The sequence below is a fragment of the Budorcas taxicolor genome, chromosome 1 (genome assembly GCF_023091745.1).
Source record: "Budorcas taxicolor isolate Tak-1 chromosome 1, Takin1.1, whole genome shotgun sequence".
Classification (NCBI taxonomy): domain Eukaryota; kingdom Metazoa; phylum Chordata; class Mammalia; order Artiodactyla; family Bovidae; genus Budorcas; species Budorcas taxicolor.
This window is the reverse complement of record NC_068910.1, coordinates 173,012,364-173,030,296: the sequence shown is the minus strand read 5'-3', so window position 1 is coordinate 173,030,296 and position 17,933 is coordinate 173,012,364. Positions and strand designations below refer to the sequence as shown.

Genomic DNA, 17,933 nt, shown 5'->3' with positions numbered 1-17,933 from the left:
CTTGTCTCTTGTAATATACTCTGATTTCTATTTGTTTGCACTTACTCATTTAACAAGTATTTATTGAGCAAAGCAAGGAGTACAGCAATTACCAAAATCACATCACTGTCCTTTTGGAGCAGTTCTCATTGGGAGAGTCAGACAACAGACAGTTGTGTAAAGTGTGTCTGGATCTATCTAAGAAGAGCTCTGAAGAAAAATGAAGCAGTGCACAACATAGGGAAGAGCTTGGTCAGGGAACACCTAATTGATCGGATATTTGAACAGAGAAGGGAGAGAGTCATGCCTGTATCAGGAGGAGAGCACCTGGCCCTGGTTATGTGAGGGTCAGCAAGGAGGCAGAGAGGAAAAAGAGCAAGTGAAGTAGGGCTACGCTCGCCTTGGCTGCTCAAGCAAGGCTTTGTAGGTGCTTATTCTGAAGGTTATATATTTTTTTATTTAGTTATTTAAATTTTTAAGGTAATAAAAAGCTTTCAGATTAAAAAATTAAGTTATAAAAAGTTTCAAGCCTACGCTAAAGATGACAGTGACTGATTCACTGGATGGGTGTTTTCAGCAGAAAAATGACACACTCGGGCTTAAAAGGATCCCTTTTAGTGACTGTGAACAGGATAGACCGAGCAGCTGCAGGGCAGAAGCAGTAAGGTCGGGTAGGCTATGACAGTAATTTCTAGAGACAGCAGTGCTTTGAGCGGTGGGGAGAAGGTGCAGATTCTGGATCCATTTTTTAACGTAGTGCCCATAGTACATGCCGACTGACTAAAGCAGGAAAGTCAGGGGTTCAAAGTGACATTTTTGGTCCCGGCAACTCTAAGAATGGAGTTTCCTTTGAGACGAAAACTGCAGAAGAAGGTTTTGAGGGGAAGATCTCTAGCTCCTATGCCTCCAAGAAATCGAAGTGGAATTTCAAGGATGCTATCTTCTATATGGACTAGACATATCCTTTTAGTAGCATAAATAACTATTTTGAATTTTTAATTTTAAATATTATAAACATTTCTCCACGTTGCTGTATAGGCAAAGCAAATAAGGGCTGCATCTTTCTGGCAACATGCATAAAAAGCCTGATTAGCTACGCAAAGCGACTGCACTTTCTCTTCCCAGTCGGTAGAGGGCATCCGGGCAGCGGAGGACGCCGCTCTATCCTGAGATCCGGAAGCTTCTCCCTCTCTCTTTTTTTCTCTCCTCCCTCGTATCCTTCGCCCCGGAAGTGCTCTTCGGCACTGATTGCCGGCGTGACTTTGACTGCTTCCAGTAGTAGTGCTGGTTGCTGGACAGAGCCGGAGTCGAGGGGCCTTCTCTCCTGTGCTGAGTTCGCCATGAGGTTGCTGGGAGCTGCCGCCGCCGCGGCTGTGGGCCGCGGGCCGCTCCCGCGGGTTCCCGCAGCCCTGAGCTGGCAGGGGAAGCAGGTAGTGGAGTCCGGCTGGGCAAGACCGCACTACGGTCTGTCCCCGGGACCTTGCGGTGCGTCCGGGACCAGGGGGGAAGCGACAGCCCTCCCTCCCTGGCATCTCCTTACTGACAACTCCGAATGGACCTCAGTGTGAAAAGCCCCCTGGGTATCTGCATAGCTGCTGGTTATTAATGAGCAGCGTCTCTGTGCCCTGGGAGGTTGGGCGGCCTCCCGTTAAGCCTTGTATTTTTGGTATACCTTAAAGAGAAGAGGTAACTGGAGTGAAGATCAAGACAACTGAAAAATTAGTGTGTTCAGGGCTCGAACCCAGGGCTTCTGGCTCATTATCCAGTGTTCTTTTCAGTACAGCGTGTTGTTGGGCTGAGTGCTATCTCTTTTAGCTGACCTGGGTTATTTGATTTGTAGCCTTACCTTCCCAGTACCTTTCTTTTGTTCTGTCTGCCTTTTGCGGGACGCGGGGAGAGGTCGCAGAGTGGACTAGCGTTCAGTTCAGTTTAGTTGCTCAGTCGTATCCGACTCTTCGCGACCCCATGAACAGCGGCACGCCAGGCCTCCCTGTCCATCACCAACTCTCGGAGCCCACCCAAACCCATGTCCATTGAGTCGGTGATGCCATCCAACCGTCTCATCCTCTGTCATCCCCTTCTCCTGCCCTCAATCTTGCCCAGCATCAGGGTCTTTTCCAATGAGTCAGCTCTTCGCATCAGGTGGCCAAAGTATTGGAGTTTCGGTTTCAGCATCAGTCCTTCCAAAGAACACCCAGGACTGATCTCCTTAAGGATGGACTGGTTGGATCTCCTTGCAGTCCAAGTGACCCTCAAGAGTCTTCTCCAACACCACAGTTCAAAAGCATCAATTCTTTGACACTCAGCTTTCTTTATAGTCCAAATCTCACATCCATACGTCACTACTGGAAAAACAATAGATGACTTTCGTTGACAAAGTAATGTCTGCTTTTGAATATGCTATCTAGATTGGTCATAACTTTCCTTCCAGGGAGCAAGCGTCTTTTAATTTCATGGCTGCAGTCACCATCTGCAGTGATTTTGGAGCCCCCAAAAATAGTCAGCTGCTGTTTTCCACTGGTTCCCCATCTATTTGCCATGAAGTGATGGGACCAGATGCCATGATCTTCGTTTTCTGAATGTTGAGCTTTAAGCCAACTTTTTCACTGTCCTCTTTCACTTTCATCAAGAGGCTCTTTAGTTCTTCTTCACGTTCTGCCAGAAGGGTGGTGTCATCTGCATATCTGAGGTTATTGATATTTCTCCCGGCAATCTTGATTCCAGCTGGTGCTTCATCCAGCCCAGAGTTTCTCATGGTGTACTCTGCATATAAGTTAAATAAACAGGGTGACAATGTACAGCCTTGACGGACTCCTTTTCCTATTTGGAACCAGTCTGTTGTTCCATATCCAGTTCTGATTGTTGCTTCCTGACCTGCATTAGGTAGGAGTTGATCCTTTCCTGTCATGCAGAACTTTGCTTTGCTTGCTGATATCCCAGGAGTTTAATCAACTAAGCACTGATCACCCAGATTCCATTTTCTGAATGGAAATCAATTACATACTTTCTTCTACTTCCCCTTATCTAGAAGTGGCTGCAGTGCATTTTGGATGTGTAGTCATGTAGGGAGAGATTTATATTATGTCTTGATTGCATAAAATGCAGAATTCCCTGTCACCACTGGAGTACAATAAAGTTGGAGTAAAAGTTGTCGTTGTTGTTTAAAAGTTATTGTTTTGGGGTAGAAGGAATTGGCAACCTTTTGTACACTACCTTGAACATATTGGCACCTCCGCATACAGCTTAAAAATCCTCAAAAATCCTTGCTAGTTGTGAATCTACAATAAGAAGGAACAGGGGAAAATCAAAGTAAAATTTAGAGTGAAAACTATTTCCTATTAAAGCAGCTATTGGGAACTTTCTGATTTTATCAGCCTCAGTGTATGGTTTCAAACCTGTGCCATTTAGTAAAAATATCTGTCCATTTATATTTATTAATTTATTAATAAATAATTTATTAATTTGCATGTATTTTCTGAGTTTTTTTTTTAAGAGTATGCTTTTCCTGTTCTCCCTTGCAATCTCTTCCTTGGTTATAGGAGTTGACAGTTGAGACATTCACTGTTTTGCCTTTTCAGGCTATCTCCTATGCCGTATTGTGTTCATCGAGATTTCTCATTCACCCCTTTCTAATTGTCCACTGTTATCTCATGAAATGCACTGAATCGAGCTCTTATTTTTTCAGGCTAATTGGAAAATCTGCCGATGGTGTTCATCAGGGGTGATTCCTAATGAAAAGATACGAAATATTGGAATCTCAGCTCACATTGATTCTGGGAAAACTACATTAACAGAACGAGTGCTTTACTACACTGGCAGAATCGCAAAAATGCATGAGGTATGGGGTTCATGGTTGACTTCAGATTAGTTTGACCTTGGTTTGATTGTTTTGTAAGGATTTAATAAACTTCACAATCCTGAAAGATTAGAAAGATGGTAACCCTGGAAATTTAATCAGAATCACAAAGTGGATAGCTCAGGTTGGCTTGAAATGTTGCTCTGAGGAGTTTCTTTAGAAATCGTCACTCTGGGTATCCTGAGTAGATTGTTTTTTTAAGAATGTTAAGTCAATCCGAGAAAACCATAATTGAAAAAGACACGTGTACCCTAGAGTTCATCACAGTGCTATTTACAACAGCTAGGACTTGGAAGCAACCTTGATATGTCCATCAACAAATGAGTAGAGAGAGAGACACACACACACATGAATACTAACTAGGCATAAAAAAGAATGTTTTAGTGAGATGGAGCCTGTTATATAGAGTGAAGTAAGTCAGAAAGAGAAAAGCAAATATTGTATATTAACATATATATATGGAGTCTAGAAAAATGGTTTTGACGAACCTGTTTGCAGGGAAGGAATGGAAACGCAGACATAGAGAATGGATTTGTGGACACGGTTGGGGAAGAAGAGAGTGGGATGAATGGAGAAAGTAGCATAGACGTATATGCCCTGCCATGTGCAAAATACATAGCTGGTGAAAAGCTGCTGTGTAACACAGGGATCCCAGCCTCGTGATCTGTGACCTAAAGGGGTGCGATGAGAAAGTGGAGGGAGGCTTAAGAGGGAGTGCGTATATGTACAATTATGACTGATTCATGTTGATCTATGACAAACCAACGCAACATTGTAGAGCAATTTTCCTCATATTAAATTAAAAGAAAAGAATGTTAAGTCAATATGATATACCCCTAAGCAGCCATAAATATAATGTTTACATACTTCTAAATGTTTTGGAGAGATGTTTATAATGTTAAGTGGGGAAAGTGTTTAAAATGTTGACGTATAGTATTAGCCTACTAGTTAAAAATTATAGTTACCAGGAAAAAACTGTTTTAGAAAATTTTGGAACTCTCCTGAAGGCATAACATATCCAGTAACTCAACTTGCCACTTAGAAGTGTTACTTCAGATGAAGACCATCTTGTTAAATCACAGACTTTAGAAGCTGAATCCTTCTCACCCAGCCCTCAAAGTCCACGAGTAGCATAGAAGGGAAATACCTGTTCCCTGCACACCTGCTCACAGACTAACACAAGGCAGGTAGGAGAAACATGGCAGAGAGAGCAAGGGTGGCTTTTAAGACCAGGTGACGCTCAGTGGTAGCAGCTGCTGACAACAGCAGTGAAAAAAGGGTTACTGTTAATAGAGGCCAAATACTGTAATCAGTTTTCGATTGAAGTTTCCTGAGATTTGGTTTGACAGTTAGGTTTCTCTGTGTTCTGGTTCCTTCTGTAAAGATGTCTTCCCTTCTTGGAAGGCAGGGACAGAGAAATCTGAATTGCTCTGCTTGTGTTTAGGTGAAAGGTAAAGATGGAGTTGGTGCCGTCATGGATTCCATGGAACTAGAGCGACAAAGAGGAATCACTATTCAGTCAGCGGCCACCTATACCATGTGGAAAGATGTCAATATCAACATCATAGATACTCCTGGTGAGTTGAGTTCTTGGTTTTATTGCAGCCTTTTGGGCAGCAACTCACTTCTTTCCTCTCCTATGACCTAGCTCATTTTTTAATATCAAATAAAACTCCAAAAGTGTAACTGTGAATTCCCTATTAGAGAAATCTGAATGGGACCTAAAATACTTCATCCTTAAGTGATTTCTTTGAAAACCAGTGCAAATAAATAGTGACTAGGAAGATTCCTACCTTTTACATGTTGCTGCTGATTCCAGAGGTGCCCATGCCCTAGTATCTTTTTGAAGTTTGATTTTGTTAGGCCCCTGGACCTTACGGTTGGTGAATGATATTGGTGGTTTAAAGAATCCACATTCTAATTAGAAGACTTCCATAATGATCAGAGGTAGACTTTCACCTGTGCACGCTGTAAAAATTCAGACTGCTTTTTAAGACCTTCACACACGTCTCTGTCTCACTCAGGGCACGTGGACTTCACAATAGAAGTTGAAAGAGCCCTGAGAGTGCTGGATGGCGCAGTCCTGGTTCTCTGTGCGGTCGGAGGGGTGCAGTGCCAGACCATGACTGTCAACCGTCAGATGAAGCGCTACAATGTTCCGTTTCTAACTTTCATTAACAAACTGGACCGCATGGGCTCCAACCCAGCCAGGGCCCTGCAGCAGATGAGGTACTGCACCTTAGAGCAGAGCGGAGTTATGATCCAGCTAACAGACCGCACATCTGGAAACACAGTTAATTCAGTGTCTTTGAGCTTTATCCTTAATATTTTTTTCCTTTTTAAAATTCACATATGTGAATCACTTATCTTAGTAAATGGAACCCTGATGGCCATAGTTTAGTTTGTGATATGATTTTATCAACTACTTTCTCTGTATAATAGGAGAAATATGACTTAAATTTTTAGAGAATTTGAAGCATTCAGAACTCATCTGGTTATTTGTAGTGTTGTAATTAGAGAAGTTATAATCTAGGACAGATTGTAAAAGTACTTCATGTTTATTTAGACAAGCGTAAAGGATTGAAACTCCAGTACTTTGGCCACCTCATGTGAAGAGTTGACTCATTGGAAAAGACTCTGATGCTGGGAGGGATTGGGGGCAGGAGGAGAAGGGGACGACCGAGGATGAGATGGCTGGATGGCATCACTGACTCAATGGACGTGAGTCTGAGTGAACTCCGGGAGATGGTGATGGACAGGGAGGCTTGGCGTGCTGCGATTCATGGGCTCGCAAAGAGTCGGACACAACTGAGCGACTGAACTGCGCTGAAAGGGTTGTCTTCAGTTTTAACCTTTATTTGAGGAATTTTAATTTAACGCCTTAAATTGTCAATACGGCGCTGTGTTCTTGTTTTCATCAGTTACTGTATGACTGATTTAACACTAATAGTTAATGTGTTGGGACAGCAGCAGTCCTTCCTTCCTAGACAGAACCCAGTGGTCTTCACACGATTTTACATCTTTCACAGCGCGATGTATTTCACACGCCTTTGAGAAGAGTCGATTTCACTTTTTACCTTTTGTAGATCTGTAGATGGAGCCATAGAGCTCCTACTCAAGTCTCCTGTGACAGCTCTTGGATGTAGCAGTCAAGTCTGTGGCAGTGGAGAGACTAATGTGTCTCATGACAGGAGATGCAGTGTTAGGGGCCTTGAAGTGACGCTATTGCTGTGTGCTCTCTGATGGAGGTGACGTGTTTGAGAATATGCGAGTGAACCTTTTCTTTATTGGGTGTTTGTAATGCTTTCTTGGTAAAATGAAATGTTTTCACTTTTTGTTACAATTATGTTTTACTTGTGGTTGGCAATAGACGGGCTCTTTCTACCAAGTCTCTTTCTGAATTCCAGGCAGATGCTCTTTCAGCATTTATTTGACTATTTTGGCAGTCAAATACTACTTTGCTCCACTCCCCTTTATCTGTTACCTCATCCTATAATTCCCATTAAATAGGTTTTGAAGCTTCTGAATCTGGCCTCTCTGTCTTACTTTTTCTGCCACACTTTCTCATACTTTCTGTTTCCTTCTCATTTTTCCCTGGGTGATGAGAAGATTTTTGAGGTTAGTCTTCCAGTTCACTTCTCTGGTATTCATCTGCTTCCCTTCTGTTATTTAGCCTGCTTTTTGTTCTTTTTAATCCCAGCAATAATGTAGTTCAGTTTCATATTAATGGAGGTGATTACTTCTTGGATCTTTACATTTTATTTTCTCTAGTAACTCTTTCCTTGGAAGTTAGTACTGTTTCTTGAACTCCCATCTCTTTCAAGCTGTTCGTTTCCTTCAAATATTTGGTAGTTCTTAGTTTTCTGGTCAAAGTCACAGACTGAACAGCATGTTTCTACTTGAATGTGAATTCCTGCCAATGAGTGTCATTTCCGTTCTGTGGTTGTGCCTGATTGCGTGCACAGGCTGATGATGAGTGTCTAATAACCACCGTATGGATTTTCCCTCTAAGCAACTTCCTTTTCGGATAGCTGTACTTGGCTTCACTTGTATTAGCTGATCCAAGAAGGAGATGTGGGCACAATTATCCCACCATCCTTTAATTTCCTGGCCAACCACTCAGTGGCCTGTCTTCTCCCTTCTGTGTCTGATTCAGAGTATTCTGGGGATCCAGTGGGAAAAACACTTATCTTACAGTTATTTTTGTTGCCTAAATAGGGTTGTGCTTCCTGAGCACAATGAGTTTGTCAATCTGTTCCCAGCTGCTTTGTACCTTTGGCTCTGACCTGCTAATCAATTCTAAAGATCTGCTATTGATTTCTTTTTTTAATTTATTTTGTCAGTTCAAAGAAATTTGGTGAAGAGAAAAAGGGGTAAACATGTGTTTTTATTTTTCAGGTCTAAACTAAGTCATAATGCAGCGTTTATGCAATTGCCCATTGGTTTAGAGAATGATTTTAAAGGTATTATAGATCTTATTGAGGAACGAGCCATCTATTTTGATGGAGACTTTGGGTAAGTGTTAAAAATATACTGTTGAAATCTTATATTTTAAAAAAGTATCAAAGAGAAGGAAATGGATGACTGCTTTAAATATAAACCTTTTTGAAATGAGACTGAAAAAAATGTCATCTAAGATGATTTTCTTTTAATGCATTTAATTCTAGTCACTTCCCATTTTGCTTAGCATTCATTCCAAGGGGGAGTATATTACTCTTTGGATGATATATGTGTATCACATTATGATATACATGGTATGGTGAAAGGAGGCCTTCAGCTTAAACTAATGATGTAATATCTCTTTTCTACTTTTATTCATCAATCTGTTCATTCGTTCTGTAGATTTTGTTGGAACAACTACTGTGTCGTGAGTATTGTTATAAAAGCTGGGAAGAAAGAAGGGATTATAAATACTTCTCTGCTTTATAGGATTACAAAGATAAAAAGATTAATGTGTAAAAGAAGTTACATATTCTTTTATAAATAAAAGAATGTAGTTTGGACAATACAAAAAGCAAATTGGTAACTTTTGACATGGTATTTGGTCCATCAGCCAACTTTTGAGAGACCTTTGCATACAAAGCCCAGTGCTTATCAAACTGTGGCATTCAGAAAAATCACCTGGAAAAACGCACATATCTGGATCCACTTGCAGGGATTCTAATTCAGTAGCTATAGAGTGGGGCCTGGTATTTGCATTTCTGGAATGCTCCCAAGTGGCGCTGATGTTTCAGATCTGAACGCCATAGTTCAAGTGGCGCTAAATAGACAGTGTGGGGAGTTGTAAGTGATCCTTTGTTCTGAAGAGTCGCTCTGGAGCCTGGCAGTTTCTCCAAAGGTCCTTTTTAAGGGGGTCCCTTCCTTTGTTTGGAGAAGGAAATGGCAACCCACTCCAGTATCCTTGCCTGGAAAATCCCATGGACGGAGGAACTGCAGTCCATGGGGTCGCAGAGTCGGACACAGCTGAGCGACATTTACTTTACTTTACTTCCTCTGTTTTGGAACTGAGATTACTAGTCTGGCAGGTGGATGAAAGCCATTGTGATCAGATAACTATAGAGTTTATCTTTATTGACCATCTTTTACGTAAGGAGACGTTCAAGCCTATTCAGTGGACAAGGCGTTTCTCTCACTTTTTGTTCCACAACTAAGTAATGACAACCAAGTTTACTTCTCACTCCTTAGAATGTAAGGGACAAGAATTTTTATCAGGTTTATTCACTGCTGTGTCCCCAGCCCTAGAACTGTCTGGTACAAAATAGGCACTCAAAAAATATTTTTAAGTAAATGATTACATCGCTTGCCTAGAATTACCAGTGCACACATTTCTGTCTTCTAAAGTAGAGGTTTTTAAACTTTGTTGTGCATCAGAACCACAGGTGGAACGTCTTAATATACCTGCGCCTTTTCTCAGCCCTAGACCACTGGGTATGTATATTTTGAAAGGAAGTTTCCAAAATGAAAGACTTAAGCAGGGACCTTGCCAGGAAGGAAGAAATTAGATTCTGAAGGCTGTGAAGAGCCATTCTTTAGCATAATAAGAATTATTTTCTGACTATTTGCAATTTGCTTCTCCCTTCCCCATCCCCTTTTTTTTTTCAGGAATTTTTTTTCTGAAAAGCTTGTTATTGCTTGACATTAGATTCCATTTTTAAAGAAATATTTTTAAAGTGTTCAGACTGATGTTTGTAAATATCAAGTATGTCCATTTCTCTGTTGTGTGTATTTATTTGTAACTTTTAGCTATCTGGCCCCTAAAGGAATGGAGAATAGAGGTCAAGTTTGGAGAGTCTATCATAATTAGTAAACTTTTTTTTAACTACAAAATGGAGTATTCTGTATTAAAAAGAATTGTGTAATTGAATTTGTTATTAATGACCCGGAATAGTCAAGTCTCTAATCTTGCTTGTCAAACACTGTGATATTCTGATTAATTTGGTTAATAGAATTTTCCAGTACAGTTGACCCTTGAACAGTGTGGAGATTAGAGGTGTCGATCCCTCATCCAGTCAAAAGTTCAAGTATAACTGTTGACTCCCCCTAAAACTTACCTACTAATAACCTACTGTTGACTGGACGCTATCAAAAATGAAAAGATAACATGAAAAGAAATTCATATTTATTTACAGGTATAACAGTTCATGCATTGATAAGAAAGAAGCAGCACTGTATTGCTTTATGGTAGCCTAGTGTAATTGGTGTAAAGCAGTAGCCTAGCCTAGTCATTATAAAATTGTTTATGGCATATAATATTATAATCATATTCCTAATACAGTATTGGAAATATTGTGACTTAAAAAAATTACCTGTGATGGTATACAATTTTTCTAATTCTGTGAGAGAGGCGTACTGTATGGATGTAATTCTGTGAAAGCAAAGTTAAAAAACAGTAATAAAACTTAACACATTTTAAATTTCATATTAAATATCACTTACTTATTCCTACATAATGATAGCCTGTCCACTTCAATACAAGTCTTGCACACAATGTAATACAAGTATTTTTGCATGTTTATTGAAAAACATCTTTGTATAAGTGGACCTGCACAGTTCAAACTTGTATTGTTCATGGGTCAGCTGTACTCATGGGCTTTGGAGTCAGTTTGGCTTTGAATTGTGTGTGGCTAATATATATACTGGTAGTACAACCTTGAACGATTTGCTTTGCCTGTTTTAAAGTATTTTGTCCACTGTTCCGTCTGAATTTTACAGATACGTATTTTTCTTATTTGTGATTTTAATGCAAAAATATCAGAGCTCTTACCTCAAAAAACATTTTGGCTGTTAGTTTATCTTTTTCATTGATAACTTATATGTTTAATTGAATATTCTTTTTCCAGATTAATTTTTATTGGAGTAAAGTTAATTACAACTTAATTGAATATTCTTAAAGCACCAAAATAAAACATTTCTTCTCTTAGTCAGATTGTTCGATACGGGGAAATTCCAGCAGAATTCAGGGCGGCAGCAGCAGGCCACCGGCAGGAGCTGATTGAATGTGTTGCTAATTCAGATGAACAACTTGGAGAGATGTTTCTGGAAGAAAAAACTCCCTCAATCTCAGATTTAAAGGCAGGTGCTCTCAAAATATGTCTTATATTAACAAGAAAAAGAGGGTTTTTTTGGGTTTTGTTTTTGTTTTTTTGTAGGGAAGGGACATGATGCTTTTATGTAAGGGCTTTATTAATGAAATCCAAGCAAAGTTGTTTAACATAATTGGTTCCTTCAAAAAAAGTGTGACATGGCATATTACTCCTTTTTTAAGTAGTAAGTTACATAAAATGGGAAAGGAATCAGTTTGTTCTAAGAAAAGAGATATTTAAACAGTGAACCTCTTGAACCTATCTGTAGCAAAAAGAAAAAAAAGATAAACTATACATGTACGCTGTTGACTATTTGGAAGGCCATAGTTTCCTTTACTTGATTGTTCAGCTCTTTAAAATGAAGTGATCACCTGCCTAAGACTGGTATTCAGTTTTTAAATAGACAGTTCTCCATTGTTGTTGCTCGGTCGCCCAGTCATGTTGCGAAATTGCGAAGCCCGACTCTTTGCAACCCTGTGGACTGCAGCACACCAGGCCTCCCTTGTCCCTCACCATCTCCCAGAGTTTGCCCAAGTTCATGTTCAGTGCATCGGTGATGCCATCCAGCCATCTCATCCTCTGACGCCCTCTTCTCCTGCCCTCAATCTTTCCCCGCATCAGGGACTTTTCCAATGAGCTGTCTGTATCAGGTAACCAAAATACTGGAGCTTCAGCTTCAGCATCAGTCATTCCAGTGAATTTTCAGGGTTGATATCCCTTAACATTGACTGGTGTGATCTCCTTGCTGTCCAGGGGACTTTCACAAGTCTTCTCCAGCCCCACAGTTCGAAGGCATCAATTTTTTGGCATTCTGTGTTCTTTACCATTCAGCTCTCAGAACCACTGGGAAGACCATAGACTTAACTATACAGATCTTTGTTGGCAGAGTAATGTCTCTGCTTTCAACACACTGTCTAGGTTTGTCGTCGATTTCCTGCCAAGAAGCAATTGTCTTATGATTTCATGGCTGCAGTCACTGTGTGCAGTGATTTTGGACCCCAAGAAGAGGAAAACTGTCACTACTTCCACCTTTTCCCCTGCTATTTGCCATGCAGTATGGGGTCAGATGCCATTATCTTAGTTTTTGTTTTTTTTTTAGTCTTAAGCCAGCTCTTTCATTCTCCTCCTTCACCCTCATCAAGAGGCTCTTTAGTTCTTCTTCGATTTCTGCCACTGGAGTGGTATCATCCCCATATTTGAGGTTGTTGATGTTTATCCCACCTATCTTGATTCCGGCTTGTAACTCATCCAGCCCAGCATTTCTCATGATATGCTCAATGTGTTGCTTAGACAAACAGGGTGATAGCCCTGTTGTACTCGTTTCTCCATCTTGAACGAATCAGTTGTTCCATACAGGGGTCTAACTGTTGCTTCTTGACCCACATACAGGTTTCTCAGAAGACAGATAAAATGATCTGGTGTTCCCATCTCTTTAAAAGCTTTCCACAGTTTGTCATGATCCACACAGTCAAAGGTTTTAACGTAGTCAATGAAACAGAGATAGATGTTTTTCTGAAACTCCCTTGCTTTCTCTATAATCTAGGGAATGTTGGCAATTTGATCTCTAGTTCCTCTTCCTTTTCTAAACCCACCTTGGACATCAGGAAGTTCTTCATTTGCATAATGCTGAAGCCTGGCTTGCAAGATTTTAAGTATGACCTTACTAGCATGGGATATGAGTGTAGTTGTCTGATGGTTAGCACATTCGTTGGTACTACCCTTCTAGGGAATTGGGATGCGGATTGACCTTTTCCAGTCCTGTGGCTACTACTGGGTCTTCCAGATTTGTTGCCCTGAAAACCTTGATGGTGTCATCCTTTAGGGATTTGAATAGTTCTGCTAGAATTTCATCGCATTCACTAGCTTTATTAACAGCAGGGATTCTTAAGGCCCACTTGACTTCACACTCCAAAACGTCTGGTTCTGGGCAACTAACCACACTGTTGTAATAATCTGGTTCGTTAAGATCTTCTTTGTATAGTTCTTCTGTGTATTCTTTTCATCTCTTCTTGATCTTCAGCATCTACTAGGTCTCTACCATTTTATCCTTTATTGTGCCCATCTTTGGGCGGAATGCTCCCTTGATGTTTCCAGTTTTTCTGAAGAGATCTCTAGCCTTTCCCCATTTGTTTCTTCTATTATTAAGCATGGTTCATTGAAGAAGGCCTTTTTGCCTCTTCTAGCTATTTTTTGGAACTCTGCATTTAATTGAATATACCTTTCCCTCATTCCCTTGCTTATCACTTTGCTCTTCCGCTGTTTATAAGGCCTCCTCAGACAACCACTTTGCCTTCTTGCTTTTCTTTTTCTTTGGGATGAATTTGTTTGCCACTTCCTGTGCAGTATGGACCTCTGTCAGTAGTTCTTTACTGTTAATTAGATCTAGTTGCTCCAACCTATTTGTTACCTCTACTGCAAATTCATACAGCATTTGATTTAAGGCATACCTGGCTGGCCTGTTGTTTTTCCTGGTTTTCTTTAGTTTACACCTGAATTTTGCTATGAGACACTGATGATCTGAGCTACAGTTAGCTCCACATCTTGTTTTTGCTGACTGTATACAGCTTCTCCATCTTCAGTTATAAAGAATATAGTCAGTTTGATTTCAGTATTGACTAATTTGGTGATGTCCATGTGTAAAGTCGTCTCTTATGTTGTTGAAAAAGGGTATTTGTTATGACTGGTGCATTCTCTTGGCAGAATTCTGTTAACCTTTGCCCTGCTTCATTATGTTCTCCAAGGCCAAACTTGCCTGTTACTCCAGGTATATTTTGCCTTCCTGCTTTTGCATTCCAATCCCCGATGGTGAATAGAACATCTCTTAGGTGTTAGTTCTAGAAGGTCTTCTAGGTCTTTGTAGAATTGATCAGCTTCAGCTTCTTCTGCATTGGTAGTAGGGGCGTAGACTTGGATTACTCTGATGTTGAATGGCTTGCCTTGGAAACGAATTGAGATCATTCTGTCTATTTTGGGGCTGTAGCCAAGTACTGTATTTCTACTCTTTTGTTGATTATGAAGACTACTCCTCTTCTTCTATGGGATTCTTGCCCACAGTAGTAGATATAATGGTCATCTGAATTTTTTTTTAAATATCAATTTATTTATTTTAATTGGAGGCTAATTACTTTACAGTGTTGTATTGGATTTGCCATACATCAACATGAATCTGCCACGGGTGCACACGTGTTCCCCATCCTGAACCCCCCTCCCACCTCCCTCCCCATACCATCCCTCTGGGTCATCCCAGTGCACCAGCCCCGAGCATCCTGTATCATGCATCGAACCTGGACTGGCAATTCATTTCACATATGATATTATACATGTTTCAATGCCATTTTCCCAAATCATCCCACCCTCGCCCTCTCCCACAGAGTCCAAAAGACTGTTCTATACATCTGTGTCTCTTTTGCTGTTCCACATACAGGATTATCATTACCATCTTTCTAAATTCCATATATATGCATTAGTATACTGTATTGGTGTTTTTCTTTCTGGCTTTCTTCACTCTGTATAATAGGCTCCAATTGCATCCACCTCATTAGAACTGATTCAAATGTATTCTTTTTAATGGCTGAGTAATACTCCATTGTGTATATGTACCACAGCTTTCTTATCCATTTGTCTGCTGATGGACATCTAGGTTGCTTCCATGTTCTGGCTATTATAAACAGTGCTGCGATGAATGTTGGGGTACACGTGTCTCTTTCAATTCCGGTTTCCTTGGTGTGTATGCCCAACAGTAGGATTGCTGGGTCATATGGCAGTTCTATTTCCAGTTTTTTAAGGAATCTCCCCACTGTTCTCCATGGTGGCTGTACTAGTTTGCATTCCCACCAACAGTGTAAGAGGCTTCCCTTTTCTCCACACCCTCTCCAGCATTTATTGCTTGTAAACTTTTGGATAGCAGCCATTCTGACTGGTGTGAAATAGTACCTCATTGTGATTTTGATTTGCATTTCTCTGATAATGAGTGATGTTGAGCATCTTTTCATGTGTTTGTTAGCCATCTGTATGTCTTCTTTGGAGAAATGTCTGTTTAGTTCTTTGGCCCATTTTTTGATAGGGTTGTTTATTTTTCTGGAATTGAGCTGCAGGAGTTGCTTGTATATTTTTGAGATTCGTTGTTTGTCAGTTGCTTCATTTGCTATTATTTTCTCCCATTCTGAAGGCTGTCTTTTCACCTTATAGTTTCCTTTGTTATGTAAAAGCTTCTAAGTTTAATTAGGTGCCATTTGTTTATTTTTGCTTTTATTTCCAATATTCTGGGAGGTGGGTCATAGAGGATCCTGCTGTGATTTATGTTGGAGAGTGTTTTGCCTATGTTCTTCTCTAGGAGTTTTACAGTTTCTGGTCTTATATTTAGATCTTTAATCCATTTTGATTTTATTTTTGCATATGGTGTTAGAAAGTGTCCTAGTTTCATTCTTTTACAAGTGGTTGGCCAGTTTTCCCAGCACCACTTGTTAAAGAGATTGTCTTTTCTCCATTGTATATTCTTGCCTCCTTTGTCAAAGATAAGGTGTCTATAGGTGCATGGATCTCTGGGCTTTCTATTTTGTTTCATTGGTCTATATTTCTTTGTGCCAGTACCATACTGTCTTGATGACTGTGGCTTTTTAGTAGAGCCTGAAGTCAGGCAGGTTGATTCCTCCAGTTCCATTCTTCTTTCTCAAGATTGCTTTGGCAATTCGAGGTTTTTTGTATTTCCATACAAATTGTGAAATTATTTATTCTAGCCCTGTGAAAAATACCTTTGGTAGTTTGATAGGAATTGCATTGAATCTATAGATTGCTTTGGGTAGTATACTCATTTTAACTATATTGATTCTTCCAATCCATGAACACAGTATATTTCTCCATCTATTAGTGTCCTTTCTTTCACCAGTGTTTTATAGCTTTCTATGTATAGGTCTTTAGTTTCTTTAGGTAGATATATTCCTAAATATTTTATTCTTTTCATTGCAATGGTGAATGGAATTGTTTCCTTAATTTCTCTTTCTATTTTCTCATTATTAGTGTTGTATAGAAATGCAAGGGATTTCTGTGTATTGATTTTATATCCTACAACTTTATTATATTCATTGATTAGCTCTAGTAATCTTCTGGTGGAGTCTTTGGGGTTTTTTATGTAGAGGATCATGTCATCTGCAAACAGTGAGAGTTTTACTTCTTCTTTTCCAATCTGGATTCCTTTTATTTCTTTTTCTGCTCTGATTGCTGTGGCCAAAACTTTCAAAACTATGTTGAATAGTAGTGGTGAAAGTGGGCACCCTTGTCTTGTTCCTGACTGTAGGGGAAATGCTTTCAATTTTTCACCATTGAGGATAATGTTTGCTGTGGGTTTGTCATATATAGCTTTTATTATGTTGAGGTATGTTCCTTCTGTTCCTGCTTTCTGGAGAGTTTTTATCATAAATGGATGTTGAATTTTGTGAAAGGCTTTCTCTGCATCTGTTGAGATAATCATGTGGCTTTTATTTTTCAATTTGTTAATGTGGTGTATGGTCATCTGAATTAAATTCGCCCATTCCTGTCTGTTTTAGTTCGCTGATTCCTAAGATGTCAGTGTTTATGCTTACCATCTTGTGTTTGACCATGTCCAGTTTTCCTTGATTCATGGACCTGACATTCCACATTCCTATGCAATACTCTCATGAACTGTATAAAAGGCCAAAAAGATATGACACCTGGGGTACTCATCTTCAGTGTCTTATCTTTCTGGCCTTTTATACAGTTCATGAGATTCTCACGGCAGGTATACTGGGGTGGTTTGCCATTCCCTCCTCCAGTGGATCACGTTTTGTCAGAACTCTCTTCTGTGACCCGTCCATCTTGGGTGGCCCTGCACGGCATGGCTCATAACTTCGTTGAGTTATACAAGCCCCTTCGCCACAAAGGTAGTAAGCCATGAAGGGGATACTTACACAGCCAACCTCTTGGACATATCCTTATTAAAAAGAGAGAAGATAAACTAGAAATGTACACTGTTGACTATTTGTAAGGCCATATAGATTTCTTTACTTGATTGTTCAGCTCTTTAAAATGAAGAGAAAATCACCTGCCTAAGACTGGTATTCAGTTTTTAAATAGTTCTCCATAAAAGAGAACAAATGACTCAATAAGCACATGATAAGATGCTCAACATCACTAGTCATTGGGGAAGCAAATCAAAACCACAGTGAGATACCACTTTATTCATTAGGACGACTGTTACTTAAAAAGCTTAAAAAGCTTAGTAACAAGTGTTGATGAGGATTTAAAGAAATTGAAATCCTTGTGCATTGCTGGTGGGAATGTAAAATGATGCTTCTTCTGTAGAAAACAGTATGGTGATTTCTCAAAAAAAAAAATTAAACCCGAACTACCATGTTGTTTCATTCAGTTGCTAAGTTGTGTCCGATTCTTTGCAATCCCATGGACTGTAGCATGCCAGGCTCCTGTGTCCTCCATTGTCTCCCAGAGTTTGCTCAAATTCATATCCAAGAACTTCCATACGGTCCAGCAATTCCATTTCT

General features: G+C 39.9%; 1 protein-coding gene across 1 annotated transcript in view; it reads left to right on the top strand.

Annotated features, from left to right (window-relative positions):
- The first annotated feature begins 1,241 nt into the window (after window positions 1-1,241).
- Window positions 1,242-17,933, top strand: part of GFM1 (G elongation factor mitochondrial 1) — a 52,202-nt gene continuing 35,510 nt past the window's right edge. The window contains exons 1-6 of the mRNA XM_052656277.1: window positions 1,242-1,409; window positions 3,665-3,817; window positions 5,280-5,412; window positions 5,860-6,064; window positions 8,234-8,350; window positions 11,257-11,407. Coding sequence (XP_052512237.1) covers window positions 1,320-1,409; window positions 3,665-3,817; window positions 5,280-5,412; window positions 5,860-6,064; window positions 8,234-8,350; window positions 11,257-11,407 — 849 coding nt within the window. The 5' untranslated portion in view covers window positions 1,242-1,319. The remainder of the gene's footprint in view (window positions 1,410-3,664; window positions 3,818-5,279; window positions 5,413-5,859; window positions 6,065-8,233; window positions 8,351-11,256; window positions 11,408-17,933) is intronic.